General features: G+C 41.7%; 1 protein-coding gene across 6 annotated transcripts in view; it reads right to left on the bottom strand.

Annotated features, from left to right (window-relative positions):
- ODF2L (outer dense fiber of sperm tails 2 like) overlaps window positions 1–20,432 on the bottom strand; it is a 50,193-nt gene extending 29,761 nt beyond the window's left edge. Inside the window, exons 1-6 of one of the 6 annotated variants that reach the window (XM_075615624.1) lie at window positions 20,272–20,432; window positions 14,193–14,283; window positions 13,663–13,827; window positions 11,007–11,179; window positions 8,277–8,433; window positions 3,411–3,539 (exon numbers count right to left, since the gene is read on the bottom strand). In XM_075615624.1, the coding sequence (XP_075471739.1) occupies window positions 3,411–3,539; window positions 8,277–8,433; window positions 11,007–11,179; window positions 13,663–13,827; window positions 14,193–14,282 (714 nt within the window). In that variant the 5' untranslated portion in view covers window position 14,283; window positions 20,272–20,432. The remainder of the gene's footprint in view (window positions 1–3,410; window positions 3,540–8,276; window positions 8,434–11,006; window positions 11,180–13,662; window positions 13,828–14,192; window positions 14,284–20,271) is intronic. The other 5 variants (XM_075615622.1, XM_075615625.1, XM_075615623.1 and 2 more) reach the window with 5 other exon arrangements.
- Window positions 20,433–23,452: the final 3,020 nt, after the last annotated feature.

Genomic DNA, 23,452 nt, shown 5'->3' with positions numbered 1-23,452 from the left:
GCAAATGAAAATACCACGGTGTGAGCAGCTTTGCATGTCTCAGACAGGTCTGCAACCATACTTCCAAAACATCTTTTAGCGACTAGATACCTACTTCCCTACTTTCTCTAACCAAATAGAAGTCTATCCACTACCATCTTTCTCAACCAATTAGCCTGTTTGACTTTATTCCCATCTACAAGCGTCCTTCTAGCTCTCCTGTACCCACCTACAAGCATCCTTCTAGCTGTCCTGTACCCACCTACAAGCATCCTTCTAGCTCTCCTGAACCCATCAACAAGCGTCCTTCTAGTTCTCCTGTACCCATCTGTAGAAGGAGAGGGGGATTGGCCCAGTATTAAAGTAGTTGCACCCCATATGGCCACCCCCTGACCTCACCAGGGAGGCAAGGGGTTAACTGGACTGCGGTCAAGGAATGTGGTTTTCACCTTGCTATCACATGAAAATGTATGTTCCCCTGTTGTACTGTATTTCCACCATGTAAGTGTCTGTACCACCCACACACTGGGATCCATCCGGGAGGACAAGGGTTAATAGTGAAATAGTGGTTATAGCCCTTTGTTTAATGTTCCCGCCTTTTCAGGCACCATTTTGCAGAGTCCCATAGGCCACCATTGAAGCTCCATTCATTTCAATGGCGAATGAGTGAAAAACTGAGATTTATTTTACAGCGGAGAATTTTGTAATAAACTTAGAAACGGTTTATGTGGTATTTGCATATCTCCGGTTCTAAAGGTCACAGCGGGCTGAAACTTGGACCCTATAGTGTCCCACTTCCGGCAGTAAGGCCTGGGTAGTTTGGACCCACTGGACCTAACATAACCGGTTATTTTAATATGTTTGTGTATTAACCATCATACTGTATTTTCAAAGCGGGGACAAATGCCCGCAAAGATTCCTGCCTACTAAGGAATGCAAATGGTCAGGATAGCGACCAAATGTTTAGGAAGCAGATCCCTGATCAAAGACTTAGCCACTCTAACTGTTTACATGAGGGCGGAGAAGCATTAAGCTGGAGTGGTTTGTGGGTGTTATAACTCACACTTACAAACAAAGAGTATCCTGCCAGCTACCCCATCTGGTAGACTGCCCAGCGTCCCTGATTAGGGTGTGGGGCTTCAGAAATGAGACCCTCAGGGTCCCAGGACGCATGTGCCAACTAGCTGGGGGGCAGGGGTTAAACTGTGTTCCCACGTTAGAGATTGGATGCAGGTAATTGTTCACCAATAGTCTGCACTCAATAGTAACAATAGGGTTGAAAAGAGATATAAACTGTTGTCAACCCTACAGTCTTTGTCTTCTGATTACATCTTGATTGATACCTGTTTGCTGGAGAATTGCTATCTGATACTTCTTCATTCCAACCCCTAAGTAAGTGTTACCTTCTTGTCTGTTAATTGTACTATCTTGTTGTGTTCACCTATCTAAGGAATAAATATACTTTATTATATCTAAGCATCGTTCAGTTCAACCCAGTTATTTGGTGCAAATTATATCTTGTCATAAGTTACCGTGACACCATCTACAAGCATCCTTCTAGCTCTCCTGTACCCATCTACAAGCGTCCTTCTAGCTCTCCTGTACCCACCTACAAGAATCCTTCTAGCTCTCCTGTACCCATCTACAAGCATCCTTCTAGCTCTCCTGTACCCATCTACAAGCATCCTTCTAGCTTTCCTGTACCCATCTACAAGCGTCCTTCTAGCTCTCCTGTACCCATCTACAAGCGTCCTTCTAGCTCTCCTGTACCCATCTACAAGCGTCCTTCTAGCTCTCCTGTACCCACCTACAAGCGTCCTTCTAGCTCTCCTGTACCCATCTACAAGCGTCCCTCTAGCTCTCCTGTACCCATCTACAAGCGTCCTTCTAGCTCTCCTGTACCCATCTACAAGCGTCCTTCTAGCTCTCCTGTACCCATCTACAAGCATCCTTCTAGCTCTCCTGTACCCATCTACAAGCATCCTTCTAGCTCTCCTGTACCCATCTACAAGCGTCCTTCTAGCTCTCCTGTACCCATCTACAAGCGTCCTTCTAGCTCTCCTGCACCCATCTACAAGCGTCCTTCTAGCTCTCCTGTACCCATCTACAAGCATCCTTCCAGCTCTCCTGTACCCATCTACAAGCGTCCTTCTAGCTCTCCTGTACCCATCTACAAGCGTCCTTCAAGCTCTTCTGTACCATCTACAAGCGTCCTTCTAGCTCTCCTGTACCCATCTACAAGCGTCCTTCTAGCTCTCCTGTACCCATCTACAAGCGTCCTTCTAGCTCTCCTGTACCCATCTACAAGCGTCCTTCTAGCTCTCCTGTACCCATCTACAAGCATCCTTCTAGCTCTCCTGTACCCATCTACAAGCATCCTTCTAGCTCTCCTGTACCCATCTACAAGCGTCCTTCTAGCTCTCCTGTACCCATCTACAATCGTCCTTCTAGCTCTCCTGTACCCATCTACAAGCGTCCTTCAAGCTCTTCTGTACCCATCTACAAGTGTCCTTCTAGCTCTCCTGTACCCATCTACAAGCGTCCTTCTAGCTCTCCTGTACCCATCTACAAGCGTCCTTCTAGCTCTCCTGTACCCATCTACAAGCATCCTTCTAGCTCTTCTGTACCCATCTACAAGCGTCCTTCTAGCTCTCCTGTACCCATCTACAAGCATCCTTCTAGCTCTCCTGTACCCATCTACAAGCATCCTAGCGTAGATGCCATTAAAAAAATAAAAACAAAAATGTATTTTCTGGTTCTTTATGCTCAACTTTCTCATTTTATTCTAAAAACGTATAGAACATACTTTTACAATGCTCCTTCAATTTATAATTCCATTGTACGTATTTTCCCGACTAAATCCTAAAATCAATATGACCTTTTTAAACCCTCGTATGTTTGTTTCCTTATACTGTTAACCACCAACTTATCCCCTTACTGAACATATGTTACATGTTTTAATCTCAGGTTCTCCTTTAATATGGCCCGTGTTCATGTTTGAAAAGTTCAATTGAGACAGTGGTGAATCTCGTCAGGTTTGGACATTTGCACTCATGAATATATTATGTTGCTTACCTGTACTGGGGGTATTAAAACTGTGGTCCGCAAAGAACGGAATGTGGTCTGTGAAACAACTTAAAAATATCTTCAGGCAGCTCTCCTGTAGTCTCTCACTTTTCTATGACTAATGATTAATTGTACGTTTAAAATGTAAAAACCCAATAAAAAGGCCAGGACTGTTCTCACTTTATTACATTCGGTGAGGGCCCTAACACCTGTTTGTGTGTAGTAACCACTGATAAATCCATTGTTGACGAACCACTTCATAGAGGGCCCAGGAAAATACACTACACCTAATATGTCAGTGAACCCATGCTGGATAAAATCACCACACTTCACACAGTTAAGAAGCATACTTTGTAATACTTTACCTTGGAATTCTGTTTTTCAAGGAGGTGTTCAAGAATTCGTCGAGTGTTTTTTAATGTCTCCAGCTCCTTCCAAAGACTATCTCTTTGCTTCGAAATGTTCATCACATCCAAAGTAGAAATATTACCAGCCTAATAAATTATGAAACCATAAATGTAAAACATCTGTATAAAGTGAACTTTAAGGCACTTTCTCTTATTACCAACAGATATTTAGCCTTAGTGTTTCCATTAAAATAAACTTTAACCACAAAAAAAAGAGTTAACACAAAGTTAAACTAAATAATAGAAGTTTTTACGTAGTTTTTCTACAATGCAACTCAATGCAAAATGAAGAGTTTTGTATTAACATACATATTTCCAGCACTCGCATTTTGTCTGTTCCCTACGGATAAAATAATTTTGGATAAATCATTTATAAAAGGAAAGATTTGGGTTTATGTTTTACACAGGAACATAAAATATTAAACTGAACCAGATAAATACCCAATTTCTTTCTTCATGTTCATTCTTAGCTCCCCAATGCAAAGAACGTGCATATTTCATTCATGCACATCTGTGAGCAATTTCACAGAACTAATGCATGAAAAAGATCAGAGGGCGATTTCCCTTTGTCCAATCTCGCGGCATAGGTATTCAATTACTCTAAAATATGTGCATAAACATTTTGTGGAGCAGTTCTACTTAGTGTGTGATGAGATAGATATATATATATATATATCTATCTCTATCACACACTAAGTAGAACTGATATCGATATCGATATAGATATATACAGTGGTCGACAAATCACCAAAAAATCTACTCGCCACCTAGTACCACACGTGTTTTGCTTGGGCCAATAGGAGCTCGCCACGATGTTAAATCCACTCGCCCGGGGCGTGCAAATGTATAGGTTTGTCGAACGTGTGTGTGTGTGTGTGTGTATATATATATATATAGAGAGAGAGATATATATATAGAGATATATATATATATGATCTCATCCCATGTTGATACACTGCTAGATGAAGGCCTCCACCAATGATCTTGCAGGTACTACTGTTGAAAGTCTCTCCTCCAACTCCAACACATTTTCTGATTTCATCCTGCCATCGTACTTTTGGTCATCGCCTTGCTCTTTAAAATTTCCCATGGAATCCAGTGAAGTACCATCTTTGTCCAACGATCGTCATTTCTTCATGTGGTAGGTCTGTCCCACTGCCATTTTAATTTCTTCCCCTTATGTCATGTCACAGACTTGTTTGCTCTCGAACCTATTCATTATTTTTCCTGTGTCTCTTGGTAATACCCAGCATACATCTCTCCATACAACTTGAGAGTTGTCTGAAGCTTCTGAATTATCTTTGCATTTAGGGTCCCTGTTTCACATCCACACGTGAGCATAGGCAGAATACACAGATTAAAAATGTTCCTCTTTAGGTACAGTGGAAGGCTCCCATGAAAGATTGACTTCCTTATTCCAAATTGTGACGGTGAGGGGGTAACCAGGCTCATTAATAAAGGTTAAGCCCACTTGGTTGTCCCTGAGCTGTGTTTGGGGGTCCTAGAGTGTCAGCTGTGCAATGTATGTAAAATGTGCGACAAAGAATTTTTGCGTTTTTACCTTTCCAGGAGTGCTAGCAAGCAGAGATTGCTGGGCTATGAGTTTCAGAGTAGGTTTTGCAGAGAAACTTCTTTCAGATTGTGGCTATGTAGAGGGGTTCCAAAGTTATTGGACACCCCAAACATGTACCCGGGAATCAGGTCAGATTCTCTGTTACATGGAAGCAGAATGCGCCGGTCAAAATCCTACCCTGAAAACGTTCTTACAATTCACCTGTCCTACTTCAGGGTATAAGATCTATTTTATTAAAGCTGGTATGTTTTAAGATATCACATGCTACCAAAAGTGTGAACAGCCATCTGTGCAGGATGGCTGAGTTAAGTAACCAAGTTCTGGGATGATTACAAACCATTCCGGCAAGTAGTCAAGTCCCTAGACTGAGGGGCGCCAGGCCCTGCAGGGAGCTCTGCATGACAAGTAGGCAAGGTGGCGATTTTTGAGCATGACCCTTTGTCGTGCTGAAGCTCAGGTGCCAGGCGTTGCAATACTGGCAAGCATGTGAATGGCAGTAAGTTCCCACGTTGCGGGTTGGCGGTACTGCTGTGGGACTGACTTTGCAAATGTTATATAAAAAAGTTAGTAGCCAGCCCAGAAGTGGGATCCCAAGACCGATCCAAGTTATGACTCCAAGCCAAAAAGGATTGTCACCTTCACGCCAAGATCGGACCAACCCAAAGAAGCCTTGCGGAGCTAGCAAGGAAACGGCTGCAGGACATTTTCTAAGCCCCACTTTCAGCACCGTTTCAAGCGGAAAGTACAGCAGCGGCTGAAGGCTCACGCCAATTTGCGCTTCAGGACTTTTGGGGCGCAGTCATACAACGGACTTGTTAAAGACTATTTCGGTCAAGGAAGTTTAGTTTTTCAACCCAAAGCTCCAGGAAGTGTGTTTCCTCCTGTATTATTGTAATCCACTGTGTGTATATGTCTGTTTCCAAGAAATAAACACAATTTATTTTACATTTTGGTTTTGCTCAGTGCGTTGATCCCAGGATAAAGGCGTAAGAGACTGGTCTCCCGTGACACAAATGCACTCCATCTCATTTTAATTCTCCTATTAATGTCATTCACAAGGTTCCCATCCATTGTTACTTACTGGCCATGGTAGGTAGCCATGAACTTCCTCTAGTTCTATTCCATTTCTTTCGATTTTTGCAGAGTTGAAACATTTGTTGAACATCACATTGCTCTTGCGGAGATCTACATGGAGGCCACTTTCTTTATTGCTTTGGCGAGTTCTCTGATTTGTTACTAGTCTTCAGGACTTTTGGCAAAAATAATGTAATCTGTAAATCAGAGAAAAATCAAATATTCACAGTTGATTTTTATTCCTTTTTCTTCCCAACCTAATGTCTTGAACAATTTAAGTGTTGCTGTGAAAAGGTTTGGTGAGTCTCCCTGTCGCACTCCTTTGCCGATGCTTAACTTGCTTGTATCTACATGTAATCTAATGGATGATGTGGCAATCTCGTAAATGTTCTTTAGAATATCAACATATGCTTCATCATAATGCATTTTCTTAATGCATTTAGAACCACCAAAAGGTGTAGACAGAATCAAATGCTTTTTCGGAAGCTATCAAATCCCGCTTGTTCTCTAGGCTGGGCAAAGTCCAGTGTCTGTTGCAGCCAATTAGTGACTATCTTCGTAAAAACCTTATAAAGTGATGGGAGCAGACCGGTTGGTCTCTAGTTCGTCTGTCTCCTTTCTTGTGGATGAGGATAACCATAGAATTGCTCTTCATAAATTTGTTAAAAGTGTCTCCATGATTTTTCAGTTCGTTTAAATCCTCTGCTGTTATTCTTAAAGTTATTAATGTTTATTATTTGTGTCTGTTTAATCAGTTGTTTTCTTCTTTCCGACTTCGCATTCAGATGTAATTTGCAACGATCCAAAATCGGTGATCACTCTCCTTATATGTAAGCATTTAAGGACTGTGAAGTCTCGTGTAGTCAAATCACGTGTTTGTTGGCTAGGATATAGTACATTTCATTCTTCATTCCATTAAGTCCATATCATGTTTATTTTCTATTTGGAATATGAATGAATTCATGATGTAGAAGTTTTCACATTCTGCAAATTCAATCAATCTATCCCTACATGAATTCATGCCACCATAAGCATACTTATACACTGATGTTTCCTCTGTCTGATGGGCACGACTCTTTGCATTGAACGCTCTCATAACGTTGTTGAGGTGACAATGTCCTTAGTGGTCAGTGTGACATGATGTTGGATTATGTGAAGCCTGTATCTTTGTCAACTGAATGACGATTCTGGGTGCTCTTTCTGATGAACATGCATACTCCTGAATGTTGCTTCTCCATCTCTTAACAACGCAGCCCTACTACAACGACTCATTCTCTGTACCTCTGTAATATCATTTGTCTGCTTTTGAGTTAAGTGAGGGCTTTCATTTATTTTTATTTTTTTCTTAGATCTAGATATGTAGATAGAGATAGATCTAAGAAGAAAAAATATATATACACATATAAACACACACATACATATATTTTGTATCATTATTCTTAAAGTGTCAATGATTTCCATCCCATCTTTTCAACTGAAATATTGTAATTTATTATTTTGATAATTACTTATTTTCCTTTAGAGATGGTTATTAGGTATATAATACCATCATAACTTCCCACGTGGAACAAATGAAAGGTGTGTACTGTATAGTCTGCTATTGCAGCGGTGCGCAAACTGTGGGGCCAGACCCCCAGGGGGGGCGCGACACTGCCGACGGGGGGCGCGGGGTTTACAGAGGCCCCGCGCGCTTCCCGAAGGCACTTAAATTAAATTGCCGGGGGAGCTGCAGGGCCTCTGTAAACCTAACTTACCGTGGCTCCGGCGGCTTCCTCCCTGCGGCGCCATGGCGTCAAAATGACGCTGCGAGGTCATGCGAGGTCATTACGCCGGAGCGCAGGTAAGTTGGGGTTGGGGGGGGGGGCGCGGGAGTGAGGGGACAGCCGTCAGGGGGGCGCAGGGAAAAAAGTTTGCGCCCCCCTGTGCTAGTGTAAGAAAATGTAACACATACCTACTTATCGCCAAAAAGATTGGGCAACAAATTGTAACAACCCTACATAACATCTGATTAAAGATTCTAACAAGTACTTTAAACATTTTTAAGATGTCAATTACTGATTCAACCCAATAAATACGTGCACTTCACTTGTATATATTATTGTATATGTATTTTTTTTACAAACATCTATTATGAATGGTGATGCAAAATGTACAGACACAGCATCAGCAATACTTACACCTGGTATTTTAGCTAAAGAGTCTTTAAGATCTCCCAAAAGTGTTTCAATGGAACCGGCTGCCATATCTGCTTCTCCGAGCTGTGTCAGTACTGATGTCATTTGATCAAAATGGTTTCCTTCATTTTGCCTGTTTTGGAAGACAAAAAACCTGCCACTAAATAAAAATAAAAGAAAGAATATTTTTTCTCCCCACAACTATTTAATAGCGTATACAGCATATTAAATCACTTCATTCCCTTCACAGGTGTCAAGCTCAAAGACAAGGGTCTAAAATGCAATGCAAGATCTTCCGCAACAATAACAGGTCATATTTTTGTCACCATTCATGCCCCCCCACCCCCATATAATCATTGATTTGTATAGATACCGTACACACGTATATGGTTTGTATAGATATCGTACACATACCCCGCATTAACGTACGCAATGGGACCGGAGCATGTATGTAAAGTGAAAATGTACTTAAGTGAAGCACACCCTTTTTTCCACTTATCGATGCATGTACTGTGCTGCAATTGTAATATACGTGCATAACTGATGTAAATAAGGCATTTGTAACAGGCTCTATAGTCTCCCCGCTTGCGCACAGCTTCAGTACAGGTAGGGAGCCGGTATTGGTCTTCAGGACGTGCTGACAGGCGCATGCGTGAGCTGCCGTTTGCCTATTGGAAGATATGTCCTTACTCGCGAGTGAGTGTCCTTAAACCGGGGTATGCCTGTATATGGTTTATGAATAAATCCCTTCTCATCATGTGAATTCAGAAACTGCAATTTACCCAAGTACCATTCCCTTGGTTTGACTTTTGTTGAGCTTAAAGGTCTTAGATGTGCATTGTTCTTACCAAATTATACATCTTTAACCAAATATACTAAATATTTGTATCATTAAATACGCTGTTCATGTGCTAAAGCCAATGTGGGGAAAAATCAAAACACACAATATACTTTTGTAGCCCCCCTTTGGGACTGCAATTTCAGTTAAGAGGTTAATGGGGTAACTGTTTGGGCTCAGTCAGGTTACTCCCCTCCCCATCATGTGATGTAGGATGCCTGTGCAGAAGGAATTGACCCTCCTTTGTACGTCTTGTGACCCGTGATGTCACTATAGGGAGATAGAAGGGTATACAGCGGTGTGAAAAAGAAAGTACACCCTCTTTGAATTATATGGTTTTACATATCAGGACATAATCACACACTGTTTCTCCATGTTGGCTTTATTTTTGTTAAATAAATCATGATACGGTGTAATATATGTCATGTGTTGTTGTATTTACCTAATTTTTAGACCTGCTAAGGAACAGATTGTTATTATGTCCTGACATGTAGAACCATAGAATTCAAAGAGTTTGTGCACTTTCTTTTTCACACAACTGAACAACGCTCTACCCAATGTTTTAGAAACAGGTTCTTCAGATTTCAGACTGGGGCCTCATCATGAGTCTTATAAAAAAAAAAAAAAAGTGTGTATAGATTCATGTATTAAGATGTGTCCATCCCCAAATAAAGATATATACATTTTTTTTAAATAGAACAACGTGTCCTGTTACCCTTTGTTGTTTTTATTTAGGAATATATCCCTTTAAGTAAGCATCAGTAGTATGGGTCTGAGATGGCAGTCACTATTGAATGGGAGGAAGCATACCTTTAGTATGGAGTTCTCAGTGTTAGTAACTCCAGAGTGTTTGTATCAGCCTAACCGGAAGGTCCCTGGTGCAATCCTGATCAGATAGGTATGGAAGTAGTATGCGGTGCACTAGTGGATTCAGCAACCTGAAGTGTATTCCAGAGAAGTCCATTTAACATGGAGCGCCACTAACCAAGCAAGAGACTGACAGTTTAACCCTTTCTGCAGCGAACAAGCTAAGTACCTCCCCAGGGTAGGAGGAGTGAGAGCTACAAAGGGGATAAAGTTCTGTATATTATTATTTGTCACGAGTTATCAATCAGTGAAGGGTGTCTGTGTCTGTGAAGCATTATTGACGGAAGTACAATAAAGCACTATATGTTTTATAAAAGTTCCTGGCTCCCATCCTACATTAAAGCATAATCGCTCAGCCTGCACCGACCCAGCACCCTGAGCAGGTATGAGAGACTGACAATATACAGGGCAATGCTCAATCTGATGTAAACTCCTTTGGACCCGGGTAAAATGGATTACACTTTTATTATTGAAATACAAGTGACAGTAGTAAGGGGGATGTTTACCAGGTTTGAGACAACAAAATAGAATCCTGCATCCCAGACAAAAACTGGAAAACATTCTACCACACTGCGGCCTTGCAGTATTTTTGTTCATCTTAAAATGGTTGAAAGATTGAGGAGCCACAACTAGTTTAGCACAAAAACTTTCAAAGTCAAAGAGCACACTTGTTCCCACTGACCCTCAAACCCTAAAGAAAGGTAACATTTATATCATGTGACGGTACTGGTCATTCAACCAATTTGGTGGTAAAGGTAGGGGAAGTGCTAATGGTCTTATTTTGTTTTGGAACACGTTGGATTTTTATATGCTGGGAACTTCAGAGAACAGTGAAGGGATTCACTAAACATTAATAATAGATTAAAACATAAACCAGTCACTGCATTCTCTACTGCTTCAGAAAGATGAAAGGGCGAGTCGACCTTCCTGCGATGCAAGGTTCTTGATGTCCCAAAAATGGCAGGGGCAAGATCTTTAGACATTTGATCCAATTATCTAGTAAGAAAATAAACAATAATATCACATACCAGTGCACATCACTGCCACGCAAGCTTTTATGAAGGGTTTGTGAAAGTGTCATATTGGAAAGCTGGGAAGACCGTTCATCCAATCTAGTCTTTTGTCTGTTCAACAATTTAGTTAGAAAACCCTGTGTGTCCTGAGTATTATTCGAGTTTTCCTCATCCAAACAGGCTGAAAGCTTTAAAAAAAAAAAAAAAAAAAAGTGCATTTCATTTTTTTGGTAAGGAACAGAATAAGAGGCTTTATAGCTACAAAAAACAATATTCTGCACGCATGAGCTCCAGGAACTATGCGACACATACAACAACTATGCGACACATACAACACATACTATGCGACACATGCACACGTTTCAGCATTAACACCTATTCAAATCAATAATGATAATAATTAACGCCGAAACGTGTGCAATAACCATTACTTGTACTTGCTCCATATGCCGTTATGCAAGGAGAAATTGTATCTATCATTCTCTACAGGTTTCTAAATAAAATGTGTTCAAACTGTTAAACTTGAATTACCATTCCCCACTGTAAAATGGGAACTGGGGCATTTGTCAACAGAGAACAAATAATTTGTCCCATAGATAAAATATGTACTGCTGTCATACTGGTCTATAGTAAGCAGCTTCGACTAAGATTCTGTTCTTGCTTACACATTATATTACAACCTTCTCAGTGCTTGTGCAAAGCAGTATTTCACCACATATAACTAATGCACTGTGTTAAGCAGTGCACTACTCATTTATATTTTATTGATTAGCCTTTGATAAGCAGATAGAAAATGTGTCAGCTGTTTACTATAAATTCCTCCAGTTCAGAGTGACCATGCACAAAACATAAATCAAGTAAAATTAAGATTAGCGGCAAAGTCACGGGTGTTTAATGTGGGGAAATCAGGTTCAAGGCCCAGTGCTGGCAATGTGGGTAGGTCATGCAACACCATGGCTAAAGGAGTAGTTTCACCAAGGTTATACTATATTATATATCTGAACCCTGTTATAACGCGGTACTCGGGTCCACATAATGAGACCGCATTATAACCAGGATCGCGTAAAAATAAAAATAAATAAATAATAGCACAATCAGTGTAGCTGGAGCCTTGCACTGCTGATCAATAGTGTGTTGCTTTAACCTTTTACTTTGGAGCATGTCTCACTCCTAACAGAACTACTGAGCAGACATCCGTGCTGATAAGGTCCTTAGAATCAGCATAGATGTAGGAGTGTGCCGTTACTTACTGAATACCAGTTACATCATACTAAGGTATTTCTGTGCAATTCCAATTGTCATCTGCATTGATAGACTTATTTTTTCAGTGTGGATGCAGGAGTGCGTCTGACAATATAACATCAGTCTGTTGCCACCATTATTATGAGTGCAGAACTATGAAATATAATACTCCGTAATCCATTTCGGGATCTATATTATCCTTGCCCCCTTCTCGGGAGTTAGAGGTTTAGGTATTATCCCTCCCTTTTTGGCTTCTCCTTAGTAGCCTTCTATATTCATAGTACCTATGATGACTTTTTCAAGCCATCTGATATATACTAATACAGGGTCGTGAGCATTCATATAGTGATTACACAACGACCCTAGTTGATTTTATTACCCCTTTTAATACCCTTTATTTTATTCGTTTGTTGACAATAAATTATTTTTTGTTACTTCATTTACCATATTAGTGATTGAGTGCTCATAACTAGGAAAGCTGTAGCTGTTCCAACAAATGAAATTCAGAACCAAGAGAGAAAAATTAACATATGTGCAACAACTGAATGTTATATAGACTTATTTATTGGTATGTCCAAAAACAAACTTATATAAACTATCTAACCAGTATAAAGGCATTGGAAATAGATACGAAGAGGCCTGCAGAGCAGGAAGCATCATAGCTGTTGTGCAATGCAGTACATCTCATCTTATAATCAGATGTTTGTGGTACTGTTTTTCAATATAACATTTTTTTAGTATAAAAACAGACCAATTGTATGTAACACGCGGCATAGGAAAAATGTCACCAGGATGCGAACAATTATAACAGCATCTGATTAACTGCACGAGATGCTTTTATGTTTTCACGTAAAGGTGCAGTTTCCTCCAATAGGACCTTTAACGCAGATTAACCCTTTATTTTATTCTCTAGAAGGCCCAGAGCCTGCAGCAGAGTATTCACATGGCAACTCCTGCTGTTTCTTCTCCACCCTGCCAAGCAGCACAGAGCTGTTTACCATGCACACTACAAAGTGTTTGATCATTAAAAAAAAGGTCTCTTCAAAATCTTCGCGGATAAGGTCTTATCAGGTCTACTAATGTCACCTACACAGAACCAGGAGCCATATTAAGTTGGGTTTTGGGCTCCGTTCTAAGGAGTAAAATACACAGTTTACCAAAAAAAGAAAAATCAGTGAGCAGGGAAATAAAACAGATCAAATCAAACCTTGAATAGTACAATATTGTGATGACATGTTAATTAAAAAACAAAGGGGAACTAAATTATGCCATCCCTGATGAAGGTGCTTGTATGCACCGAAACGATGGATGCAGCTATGACTTCTTTAAGTCCAGTTAAAAGACCATGACTTGACCTTTCGAGTAATATCTTTTTTGGTGAAAGTAAAATTAGTAACAGCCCTGATTCAATAGAACATGTCTCTCTTACATTTCTGTTAGCGCTTTGCCTTTCTGCCATTAGGCCAGTGCTAAATAGGCTCCGACAATGATGAGCTCTTCTGCCATTGTTATGACTGCCTAACTCAGAGGCCTGACTCACACAGCAGAAGGGTGCTACTTCTTCAGTGGACATTGACCACACATGACATGCAGCCTAGAAATATAATAGACATGACAAATAGTTACAGTACACAACTACACTGAACTGCCATCATCATAAAGACACCATAGTGAGAAAGTAGTTATATGAAGAAGTAAAGTGACAGTGGGGTCACAATGTCATTGCGGTCTGTCTGTAGTAAGGCTGGTTACCAGCGACATAAGTCAAAGCGCTGACATAGATGGCATTGCTGCCCTGGAGTAACCTGTATTATAAATCACCACTTGAGTAACTGGTTCATGTGTGAATGTCGCAAATTGCTTCAAACCCGTGAAATATATAGTAATAAATAACAGCAGGGGCATAAACCGGTGTTTTTACGCACTTTTATTCGGTTAATATTGATGAAGCGTACTTACAGTAAACGTGGATAACCGTTGTCTCTGATACAGAGCAGCAGGAGGAGAGCTTTTCACAGCACGGGTACAAGTGGATGGGGGTGTCTTCATTCTAAGAAACAAGGATGAGAAAATGGAAGAAAGCAAAATGAAGTCCTGATGAGTTTGAGTCACTGATCAATGGTGTGTGTCAAGCACTGGAATTCTCGCTGTATCAGAACAATTATAAATTCACTTTAAATGGGAATTGTTTCCTTTAAACATCTGTTCAGGCCCGCAGACATCTTTCCTGGGGTCCAGGACTACAGTTTCCACTGCCTCGCCCCCCTCCCACATGTCAGTGGCTTTGCAAGACTCCTCCCACACCACCATCTCGCCCACCCCCAGTGTCCGCAGCCTTGCGAGACTTCCCCTCTCTCCCACTGTCCCACACCTCCACCGCTCTCCCTCTTGCCCCCACCTCTCTCACACACATAATACCCCCTCACACACACACACATACACACACCAGCAGCAGACAGAGGCCTGCTGCAGGGGCAGAAAGCTGGGGCCTGGCCAGAGGTCCCAACAGCCTCCAGGCCAATTGTCCCAATTGTCCCAGCGCTCGCTCTCTCTTTCCCTCTCTCCCCTCTCTCCCCTCTCTCCCCTCTCTCCCCTCTCTCCCCTCTCTCCCCTCTCTCCCCTCTCTCCCCTCTCTCCCCTCTCTCCCCTCCCGATGGCGGCCTTGCATCTGATGCAGTTTGTCTGTCCCAGAATTGCACGGCTTTTGTCTTGATAAATAGACCCATTGGAAGTTATCCCATACAGTGACTTACTTTAACTTTTTTTTCCCACTTCAATTAATAAAATTTAGGATTTACATTTTTTTTTTTTAAAGAGGCCTTTAAATCTGATTAAGGAATCTGTACATTTAAATCTTCTCTTTATTTCCCCTCATTCCAACCGTGATCATTTACAAAAAATGCAAACACTGGACACTAAAAATAGTGGATCTGGAAAAAAACAATATATTTGAAACAGCCAGCTTACATGAAATCAAGAGAAGTCGAATTAATTTAATCTCAGAGCAGTGTCTGTGCATTACTGTGCATTACTGTGCAAGTAAAATAATTCAAATACTACACGGAGAAGAATTGCATTGATGTTGAATCCCTGGTAAAACTGAATGCAGCAAACATTGACCCCGGCACAACGGACAAAGCAAAGGAATTCCAAATACAGGAGTTACACAATGGATCCCGGGGTGACCTATATGATAGAGTGCAACATGTCACAGTAATTAAAAAAAGGGCAGCCTGGGCGAATCAAACCGTTCTGACAAGTAACTTTTATTCATACAAAACACTGACTTTTTAGCCAAGAACACGTTTTTTTTTTTTTTTACAAATTATACCACCTTCACTCTAACCACCCAAATATTGATATCTATAAGGCATCTCCAGGAGTGTCTTTTCTGTCAGTTGAGTCTATGAGAACATGGGATAAACTATAAGGATGGTCAGGGAAAAGGATGATATGGGATGATTACCTGCAATTCATCTTGCTGTCATTAGGTGGCAGTAACTTATTCTTGTGGGTAAATTGTGTCAATAGGGGAAATATTTCACAAATCCCTTAACTGCTTTTCTAAATCATAAATAGTTTTGCGTGTTTAATATCATGTTTGTGTGTGTGCAACTGCTTTGTTAAATAAAGGGAATATTTTTATAAGTAGTTATATTTTTAGAAGCATGCGTGGGGTAAGATTCAAAGAGGAGAGAGAGAAGGAGTGGCTCAGTGAGTAAAGACACACTGTAAACAATGACACGAGTTTGAATCAGGGAAGCCTTGTGACCGTGGGCAAATCACTGTATCTCCCTGTGCCTCAGGTACCAAAACATATATTGAAAGCTCATCTGGGCAGAGACTGTAAAAATCTTATGTACAATGCTGCTTACAGCACAGTATATTGTAGTTGTGTAACACTTTGATTCCCATTGTGAGAAAAGCCGTCTATGAAATAAAAAATGATTTTAAGAAATAATAATTTTATCTAAAACGAAAATGAAAGTTACAGCCATATAGAGATATGGAGCAGAACTGCCAGTAATCAACCGAAGGTCCAACAAAGATATTGTGTGAAGCCCTGTTCTTTAATTTTATTTATTTATAACGTGTTGCCAGAAAGTAATACATTGAGAGTTACATCTCGTTTTCAAGTATGTCCTGGGCACAGAGTTAAGATGACAAATACATGGTTACAAATACATATAGTTACATTAAGTGAGCAGGGTTATACATTATATACAAGTCATAGCATGCACAGTAAGAGATAATATATATTATAGATGTATGCAACAGTTACAGACCAGATAAAAATGTGAGACAGCTTTAGTTTTTCAAATAACTTAGACTGGTGGCGGCTGTGAGAGTCTCCGGTAGACTGTTCCAGTTTTGGGGTGCACGGTAAGAGGAGGAGCGGCCGGATACTTTGCTGAGCCTTGGGACAATGAACAGTCTTTTGGAGTCAGATCCCAGAAGATAAGTGCTTTGGAGTCAGATCCCAGAAGATACGTGCTGCATGTTGTAGGGGTGAGGAGCTTGTTCAGATATGGGCGTAGCTTGCCCAGAAAGTATTTGAAGGCAAGAAAGTAAAGATGAACTTTGCGCCTACCCTTAAGTGATGACCAATCTATATCTTTGAGCATGTCACAGTGATGTGTGTTTTAGTTTCATTGGCAGACAAAGTGGTATATTGAATTGTAGAGTGTATCAAGTTTGCCAAGGTGAGTTTGGGGTGCAAATACATACAGTACAGTTATAAAGGGAGAGGGAGAGAGAGAGAATTAATTTATAAAGCGCCCAGTGTATACAGCGCTTTACAAAAGGTGTATGAGGAGTGGGAGTGTATTGGTATAGAAATGAAAGTGGGTTTTGCTATACTATAAGTGTGTGTGGATACTATGTGGACCCTATTGGTATATAGGGATGGAATTACATTGTGAATTGGTGTGTGTGAGAGAGAGGCAGCTGTGGTATTCTGGTGGCTTTGTGAATTTGCATGTCTACAATTCTTTCCACCTGTCACTTGAAACCCCTTACATATCTTCAACACATGAATGACATCAATGACATCCTCCTGATTTGGACCTCTGGTGAACAGGAACTCATACAGTTCCATGAGAACTTCAATACGTTTCACCCGACCATCAACCTCACCCATTCCCCAGACGAAGTATATTTCCTAGACATCACCATTACTATAAAAAACAACCAACTACAGACGTCTGAATACCGCAAACCTACAGACACAGCCAGCTATCTGAGGGCCAAAGCTTCCACCTGACGGGACAAGGGCGAAACAAGAGAATGAACCTGTATCGCCACAGCCTCACACGCGGAACAAGAGACAGTCCTGTCGGCGAACAATTCTCTGACTTTGACCATAAGATGAACGATCTGAAGGTGGCCATACTCAAAGGTAATCTTAAAACCCCCGAAAAAGAGACGGTTGCACGAATACAAATTTATGCAACTGTTTGGGACATTTAGCGGTGGCCTAAACCGCGACCGCAGTTTCACAAGTCACTACTGACACGAGTGCCAAAGGCCATGTCTATACATACTGCGCTATATGAATGCACACACCGCTGTCTCTCGTACACACACCAATTCACAATGTAATTCCATCCCTATATACCAATAGGGACCACATAGTATCCACACAAACTTATATTATTGCAACATCCTCTTACATTTCTACACCTACTCACACCATTGGAATACACTTACACACACACCTTTTGTAAAGCGCTGTATACACTTTATAAATTTATATTTACACACACACAAATTAACACCTCAAGTCATAAATCGCATACCGCACAGGGGATAGGTTTCAGTCACAGATAACATTCCAAGATGCACTGTTTTTAAGTGAAACCTTTTCTGCTTTATCCATTGTGGCACCGCCGGAAAAAGAGATCAGTGTATTTCGAAAGCTCGCACAAATAAAAGCATTTCGTTAGCCACAGAACGGTATCGTCTATTCGTTTTTGATTATTAAGCTCGGCTAACACGGTACCGATATACACACACACACAGCAGTATTACCATTTTGCAGCATTTGACACCGTGGACCACCCTCTTCTCCTTCACATTCTCCATACTCTTGGCATTCGGAACAAAGCTCTATCCTGGATCTCATCCTACCTCTCCCATCGTACTTTCAGTGTCTCTTCTGCTAATACCTCCTCCTCCTCTATTGATCTCTCTGTGGGGGTACCCCAGGGCTCTGTCCTGGGACCTCTTCTCTTTTCTCTGTATACACTCTCTCTAGGTGACCTAATAACATCTTTTGGGTTTAATTATCACCTCTATGCTGACGACACACAAATATATTTCTCAACACCCGACCTTACACCTACTGTACAAACCAAAGTTTCTGAATGTCTCTCTGCTATATCATCCTGGATGGCCCTCCGCCGCCTTAAACTCAACATGGCTAAAACAGAGCTCCTCATACTTCCTCCCAAACCTGGCCCTACTACCTCCTTCCACATTACTGTTGGAACTACGATCATTCACCCAGTAGCCCAAGCACGCTGCCTTGGGGTCACACTCGACTCCTCTCTCACATTTGCCCCTCACATTCAAAACATTTCTAAAACCTGTCGCTTTTCCCTCCGCAATATAACAAAGATACGCCCTTTCCTCTGTTGCTCGACTGCTAAAACTCTGACTCAGGCCCTCATTCTCTCCCGTCTTGATTACTGTAACCTCCTGCTGTCCGGCCTTCCTGCCTCTCACCTGTCTCCCCTACAATCTATCCTTAACGCTGCTGCCAGAATCACTCTACTCTTTCCTAGATCTGTCTCAGCATCTCCCCTCATGAAATCACTCTCCTGGCTTCCGATCAAATCCCGCATCTCACACTCCATTCTTCTCCTCACTTTTAAAGCTTTACACTCCTCTGCCCCTCCTTACATCTCAGCCCTAATTTCTCGTTATGCACCATCCAGACTCTTGCGTTCTTCTCAAGGATGTCTTCTTTCTACCCCCTTTGTATCTAAAGCCCTCTCCCGCCTTAAACCTTTTTCATTGACTGCCCCTCACCTCTGGAATGCCCTTCCCCTCAGTACCCGACTAGCACCCTCTCTATCCACCTTTAAGACCCACCTTAAGACACACTTGCTTAAAGAAGCATATGAATAGGACTGTGGCTATTCTGAACACATGGCACATAAAGCTTGGCCCCCTGCAGATGCACTTACCAGAACTCCCTCCTACTGTCTCTGTACGTTCTCCCTACCTACCAATTAGACTGTAAGCTCCTCGGAGCAGGGACTCCTCTTCCTTAATGTCTAAAGCACTTATTCCCATGATCTGTTATTTATATTATCTGTTATTTATTGGATTACCACATGTATTACTGCTGTGAAGCGCTATGTACATTAATGGCGCTATATAAATAAAGACATACAATACAATACAATACAATTTTGGATAAAGTGTGTGTATTCATGGAGATTTTTTAAGATATGGGGCTCTAAAGATCTCACAGCTCCCTATTCTCTTTAGTTTCACGCAGAGCCATCATAGTTTGTAACTCCCAGAGCCTGAATTAGCTGAAGCCCATTGCAAATATTAGGGTTCATTATAAGGAAGAGATGAAACAGATCCCGAAATGCATGAACGCTCAGCATGTGTGTCTTTAGCTGTGCCTATTACTCAAATGCAATAATATAATGAGTGAATACATCTCTCACCTCCACCATGTTTATACTGCGGTAACGTCCCCCTCTCCCCCTGGTTACAATGAGGCAATGTCCCCCTCTCCCCCTGGTTACAACGAGGCAATGTCCCCCTCTCCCCTGGTTACAACGAGGCCATGTCCCCCTCTCCCCCTGGTTACAACGAGGCAATGTCCCCCTCTCCCCTGGTTACAACGAGGCCATGTCCCCCTCTCCCCCTGGTTACAACGAGGCAATGTCCCCCTCTCCCCCTGGTTACAATGAGGCAATGTCCCCCTCTCCCCCTGGTTACACTGAGGAAACAACCCCCTCTCCCCCTGGTTATAATCAAGTAATGTCCCCCTCACCCTGTTTTTTGCAGAAATTACCTTATGAGAGAAGCATAATAAGAAACCCCCTCAGCTGCTCTTCTCCTAAAGCCGTTACCAAGGCTTCCTTAGCAACCCTCCCAAGCTCACTTCCGGCTCACGCTGCGCGTCGCTTTGTCTGGCGTTTGAATTCAACCACCGAACACGGTGCTGTCCAATAGGCTGTCCGCCTGAGGCAGCCATGTTTACTGAGGGCGGAAATATCGCTGCGCAACCAATGGTGACAATGCGGTGTCTCTATGTACCTGTGGGTGGCCTAAGGGGAGCGTCGAAGTTCTATCTACGTCACACGACAAGAAGCAATTGGTTGCCATATTTGATTTGGGCAGAAAGCCCATTGACATACATAAATGAATATTAGCCAAGACAATGTGCAGCATTAAAAACAAATATACATTTGTGTGTAGTATTAATGTGCAGTATTCAAAACAAATATTCATTTGTGTGTAGTATTAATGTGCAGTATTAAAAACAAATATACATTTGTGTTTAGTATTAATGTGCAGTATTAAAAACAAATATACATTTGTGTGTAGTATTAATGTGCAGCATTAAAAACAAATATACATTTGTGTGTAGTATTAATGTGCATATAAAAAACAAATATACATTTGCATTCAAACGCACCAGTATTTAACTAAAAAAAATAACACTGTACCATGTATTCATATTATTCTGTGTTAACACATTTTATTTTTAAAAAGCTGTAAGTTTTAGTGTTGACATTCACACTTAGATTCTTACAAGCTGTGCTTGTTTGTTTTCTAAAGATATAAAGTCAGACTCTAACACATGGTATTTGGAAACAGGTGCATTTGAGATCATTCATCAGTGCAGAACAGAAGACAGAAGGTGGGGTCACCTGACTTCTAGATTTTAGCATAAATAAAGATTTCTTTTTTTTAAATTGTGTTAAAAATACATGAATTGTTTGATGACAGGAAGAACCCCTGCCCGTGCCTAGTTGTATGTGCTAATCTAGGGATAAAGGTACAGATGCAGTCTTAGATCCAGTATTAGATCACTTGCCTTGGAAAATATGGGGCAATCTCACTGTAAATGCCTCAACGTTTCTGTGAGATTCCTAATGGCCCATCGGATGAACACAGCGGGGAGTCCCTGCAGTCCCATTCAAACTGACTGGGACTGCAGGGACCCCTGCTGTGTTAATCCGATGGGCCATTAGGAATCTCAGAAAAGTTAAGGCATTTACTGTGAGAACACTTCGTTTTTACCCAGGCAAGTGATCGGATACTGGTGGCTGCATCTGTAGTGTGACCATATTTGTCCAGGGAAAAACTGTGACAAAGTTCGCAAATAGTGAGTTTTGTTTTAGGTAGCCCCGATATCAACCCCCCAAAGCCTGTTGTGAATGATGACAACCTTCAACTTTGCTTGGAAGTATTCAGTAGGACAGCCCCAGGTGGCACTTTCTTTGTATCCGATATGCCACCTGGGACCCGAGGAGACATTTACAGACCAGGAATAATTACGGACTTGGAGGCAGATATAATAGAAAAGGAAATTGTGTTGTCTTGGACAGCAACGGCGAGGATCTAGATGTGGGCCAAAGTAGGTTTGATATTTTATTTGACTCATTTTGTGTTCCTAAACATCTAAAAACAATAGCCATAGATCTATGGCTATAAAATGTTGCAAAGGCTAAATGAATATGTTTCCCAAACAGTTTACTAGGGCTTGAAGATTAGAAATCTAGAAAGTTTGCAGGGCTATGAGAAGATGAGGGGGTGTAGTTGTTAGACATTAACTCCTCTGAAACATTGATCTTTAAACAAACAAGATCAAGGGAAGATATAACCGTGTTAAGAGTTTTAAAGCATGTTAACAGACAAGACCAGTCATATTTATGATAGATACATTAATCACTGCAAAGGTCACTATGTGAAATATGTGAAATGAAGATGGATGGAGGCTCTAAGATTGAATATTTCAGAATCAGTTGTTGTAGCTGTAACGGTATTTCTGAACCGGCCTGACCCACCCAATCTCACATTGGCCCCTGTGGTCTAACCGGCCCCCATTACAGTGTGGTAGTGTCTGGTGGTGCACCTGTTGGCAACAGGACTCCTGAGTCTCCCGCATGATGGTGTGTGGGGAGGACCCGTCCAGACAGGCAGCTGAGGTAGTGTGCTGAGTCTCACCTAGTTCCAGTGCAGCGCCTCCACCTCATCAGGGTCCCTGCGTCCGCAAGGGGATCATCCTGTTGAGGAACTCCTCCGTGGTGCTCCTCTCTGTACATTCACTCCACACATGTACACGAGAGGGTTTGTGATTAAGAGCATCTTTATTGCTTGAGGTGGGCTAGCTGCCCCTCGCAGTTGAGATCTAGCCTCTCATGATTATTCACTCTGCTTCCCTTCAAAGGTGATTCTCTCCTTAATAGGGATTCCCTATCCCCGCAGGGATCACTGCCCTGTGCCAGGTCCCTGGACACAGTCTCCTCTGGAGTTACTATAACATAACTAACACTCTGGCAGAACTTGAACTCCTCTCAGACTACTCCTCTAGCACTCCTGCTAGACTTGGAACTCCTTCCTCAACTAACTTTAGAAAACAGTGCTGTGCCTTATGTAACTTCTGAGGCTGACACACCTCTGACATCACTAACCATGGAATCAGAGCATGTGACCAGTCCCATCCATACACAGGGCACCCCACCAGGGTGTGAGGGCAAACCTCCATAATTACTGCTGGCATGCCCACAACTTACCAGGCCTTACTGTCAGCAGGAGAGATGACTGTAGCCATTTTACATGTCCGCTACATTCTCCCCCTGGTGAATCCCATCGTCCTCGCTGGGACCTAAATTTGTACGCCTTCTTCCAGGAAGCACTGTAACATATGACATAATCATGTTAACGTTCACATACAAAAAATTTTTCATAATACCATAACAAAATGACTACAGTACATTCCGCCAAGCCCGCCCCGACCAGCAGCCACAAACCCGCGTAATGTATCAGTACCTCCTAAAAATAGTGATTCGGGTCAGGCTTCTTGACCTCTCTCCCGCCCATATCTATGACCGTGACGTGATAATGCCTAGGCAGTCCCCTCTCAGGCCTATATGTCACCCTGTGCTTATAGATATTTCGGCCAATGCCCCATACCCGCACTAAGTGCTCTATGCGCTCCTCAGCCTTCTTTCCTATCACGGAAC

Source organism: Ascaphus truei, chromosome 10, assembly GCF_040206685.1.
Source record: "Ascaphus truei isolate aAscTru1 chromosome 10, aAscTru1.hap1, whole genome shotgun sequence".
Taxonomy (NCBI): domain Eukaryota; kingdom Metazoa; phylum Chordata; class Amphibia; order Anura; family Ascaphidae; genus Ascaphus; species Ascaphus truei.
Note: the sequence above shows the minus strand (reverse complement) of the source record. Positions and strands in the feature narration are given on the sequence as shown.